At 37.7% G+C, this 3,526-nt stretch overlaps 1 protein-coding gene across 1 annotated transcript; it reads right to left on the bottom strand.

Moving 5' to 3' along the window:
• Positions 1-649: 649 nt before the first annotated feature.
• LOC125661286 (probable E3 ubiquitin-protein ligase MID2) lies at positions 650-3,233 on the bottom strand. Its single transcript, XM_048893262.2, has one exon. The coding sequence runs from the start codon at positions 3,231-3,233 to the stop codon at positions 1,632-1,634; it is 1,602 nt and encodes a 533-aa protein (XP_048749219.2). The 3' UTR covers positions 650-1,631.
• Between the last annotated feature and the right edge of the window lie 293 nt (positions 3,234-3,526).

Raw genomic sequence — 3,526 nt, 5'->3', positions numbered from 1 at the left:
GCTTATCTACTTCATTATTGATATTAATTTCATTTCAGTTTATTTATAAAACTTCCAAATTTCTTCACTTGCAGTTTATTGTTGACTTTGTTGTGTAAAGTTGGTTTCAAGTTTGCATATTGTTAATTTTGCAAGTACTGTGTATAGTTTTAAGTATAGAGTATGTGTAAAACTCTCAAGAGTACACACGTAAAGTGACGAGTATTAGTAACAATGTGAAAAAACATTGTCAATTATCATACCAGTATGTGTATTGTGTAGTCAGTAAAGTACATGCACAAGTATATGTATATATTGAGTATTGAGTAATAATATATGAAGCAATTAGTAGAGTAAAAGTACATATATACAATATATCGTGGTTGTAGTACAAAACATATACAGTGTAGTAGTGATGCGTACACATGCGCACTAGATTATGGTACATGTGCAATGTGAGATAACAATATGTATATTTGAAATGTGCAACTTGATTTTATAGATCCTTTAAATTAGCCACAAATTAAAAGAAATCAAGGAGAAGTAGGAAGTAAGAGTTGGAGCCAGAGGAAACGTATTAGAATTCCAAACGAAGCCACCATTCCAACTGGACCCAGTGTAGTTATTGAAACAACCGCAGTGCCATTACAGTGACAATCACAAGACTGAGTTTTTAATTATATTTCATTTATTTTTGTAATAATTAGTAACAAAATTGATGTAAAAATAATAAAGATGTAAAGTGTACCATTATCTGTTATATTTCCTGACAACAAAACGTGACACAGATAACTGAAAAATTGTTGGGTGTGGCGGAAAACAGCAAAACAATCAATCAATCTACTCATAACCAACCCACATATGAAATATCATTATCATCAAGTGGATAGTTCTTAAGATATTGAGTGGACTACCTGTGAACTACCGACGGGTGGCATATATGTAATTACCATCAAGTGAATGTTTCTCAAGATATCAAGCGGACAACATAATTATGCTCTACCGACCGACATCGATCGGCGCAAAGCATGCCTCTCTTCTTTGAAGGGACATAAAAGACAAACTGCTAATGGTAAAACTGTACTTGGCAAAGTGTCAATGGACTATGGAAAGCGTCAGGATGTATTACTTATTGCCAGAAGGTTTAAAGGGAAAGGACTCGAGGAAGCCTGGTTATGTCATGTAATTATGCTGTCACGTGATTCCAAGAGTTGACAGAGGTGTAAGTGAAGCTTGGGTAACGTGCCCTCTGGTGAGAGGAGTAAACTCATGATACCTCCATAAACATCAAAGGTTTTACAAAGTCTAAAACAGTTGAAATCGCAATTCGGGGTGGGGGAGGGGTGCGGCGTTGACCTGCGACTCATGACGTATTTGTAAAAAAAAAAACAAAAAACATTTTTAACCTAGGGTGTGTCATTAGCGTTAATACATAGACAATCCAAATCAAAATTCAAAACACCTGGTCCATCGGACCATCATGCCACTGAGATAAAGAAAAAATAACAATACAAATAATTACTTTGCATTTCCCGTCAAAAGTAATTATAACATTCAAGAATGATTTATTTAGGGGAAATTGACATAGTGTCCATCAACGGAATTAACACATAAGTGTACCCAACACTGTGTATGTGCAATTAACACATGTTTCACATATATTGAATTTTCTTCACTTTGCTAGTGCCCCACTCAGTAACAAAGATATTGTCTCTGGAGTCAACACATAAACCTAATGGACGATGCAAATGACAGTTATCAATGTAACTTAGGAACTGTCCGTCCTGATCTACGATATGAACACGATCATTGTAATAGTCTGCTATCAGGATATGACTTTCGCTGTCTGTAGCGATGCCGACTGGGTTAAATGATTTCTTGGTATTTGAGGGCAGGCCAGTGTATCGAAATCGGAGTGATCCTGACTGATTGACCACCACTACTGCTTCATCTTCACGGTCAGCCACACAGATATCCAAGTTCCTGTTCTCGCTTATGTAACCACCAGATGAATAAAGAGGTCGACCCTGATCATCAAACTGAATGGTTTGTGTTTCTGTTGAGCCAGAGTAGCGGACAACTTTGTATTGCTTTCTACCATCACTGACCATGATAACCAGGAGGTCATCAGCGGAAGTACTGCAAACATTGACAGGTATCCACCCTTTGAGTTTGATCACTTTCGGTAGGTGGTTTTTCTTCATTATGTTTATCGTTCTTGTAACAGTGTCAGTATAAACAATACATCCGTCTCGTGTCACTGCTAACCCTCGTGGCCAGTCCCCTGACTGAGTTTGGATCGATTTCAGTAGATTACCCTGGAGATTGTGGAGCTTCATGATTTTCTTGTCCCCACATGTCCAGATTTCTTTATCACTGAGACAAGTGACGCTGTATAGATCTTTATAACCGGTGTCTATGGTGGCGGCGAGTCGCGGTTCAGTAAGTAGTTGTCTGGCTGTTGTAATGGATAATGGTGACAGAGATCCAAACATTTCATTAAGTTTTTCTGTGTTTATTGTTGGAGGAGAGAAAGTTGGCAGTGTAGCTTTGATTTTCGGTGGAAAGTTTTTGAAGTCACCATTCCTAGATTTGTAAGCATATGTTAGGGCTACATCATTGGAATCCAAAAGCTGTTTCAGATCCAGAATGGCCTGTTTAATATCAGTAATTGTGCGTTTTAATTGATCTGTGCGGTTATCTAAAACAACCAGGTGTTCCGATTTCATCTCTTCAATATCCAATTTCCGTTGGTTGACAATATAGGTGATCTCTCGATGCCAGACTTCGCCTTGCTGGTCGGCAGCAGTGATCAATTTCCCGTAATTCATTTCTACCACGGCCTTCTCAATTTGGCCATCAGAGACCATTAATTCAAACTCGGGATACATTCTGGTCTCAAGCTCTTCTAGATATTTTCGTAAGCTTTCTTGTTTAGAGGTGAATTGTTCCAGAACATCATGGAATGTGTGACCTTTGTGTTTACCGGAGGAAACACAGGCAGTACAGATAGGAAGGTCACATTTATCGCAGTAAAGTTCGCAATGTTTGTCGGCGTGTTTTAGACATGCCGGATAGAGAGAAGTATACCTCCTCTCCGTGAATAATACGACTCGGTGTCGTTTCAAGGAATCGGAGAGGTGTTTGCCAACACAGTTAGCACAGAGATCTATATGACAAAGTTCACAGTGATTCTGTAGCGGGTCAACTTTGCAAAGATCACACCGTAGAACGTCCTGAGCACGCGGGTCCATTTCAGGGTACAGGGGGTCACACGAGTATTTTACTGTCAATAAAAAAGTGAACTTTAATACGTACTATCAATTTGAACTGGTTTAAATATTTTTGTTTTGGATTTTTTTTATTATAATAAATAGGTATTGCCTTTCTCGATAAAAGCACGTACTTTCAATTGCATTTACTACACAATATTAAAGGGACTGATTCACGATTTTCCCCAAAATTTTCTTTTTCATTATTAATGATCAAAATCTATTGTCTAATGTGTTTAAAAGAGTTAACAAAAAAGATTAAGGTTATACTTTAT

The sequence above is a fragment of the Ostrea edulis genome, chromosome 8, assembly GCF_947568905.1.
Source record: "Ostrea edulis chromosome 8, xbOstEdul1.1, whole genome shotgun sequence".
NCBI lineage: Eukaryota > Metazoa > Mollusca > Bivalvia > Ostreida > Ostreidae > Ostrea > Ostrea edulis.
This window is presented reverse-complemented; position numbering and strand designations above follow the sequence as displayed.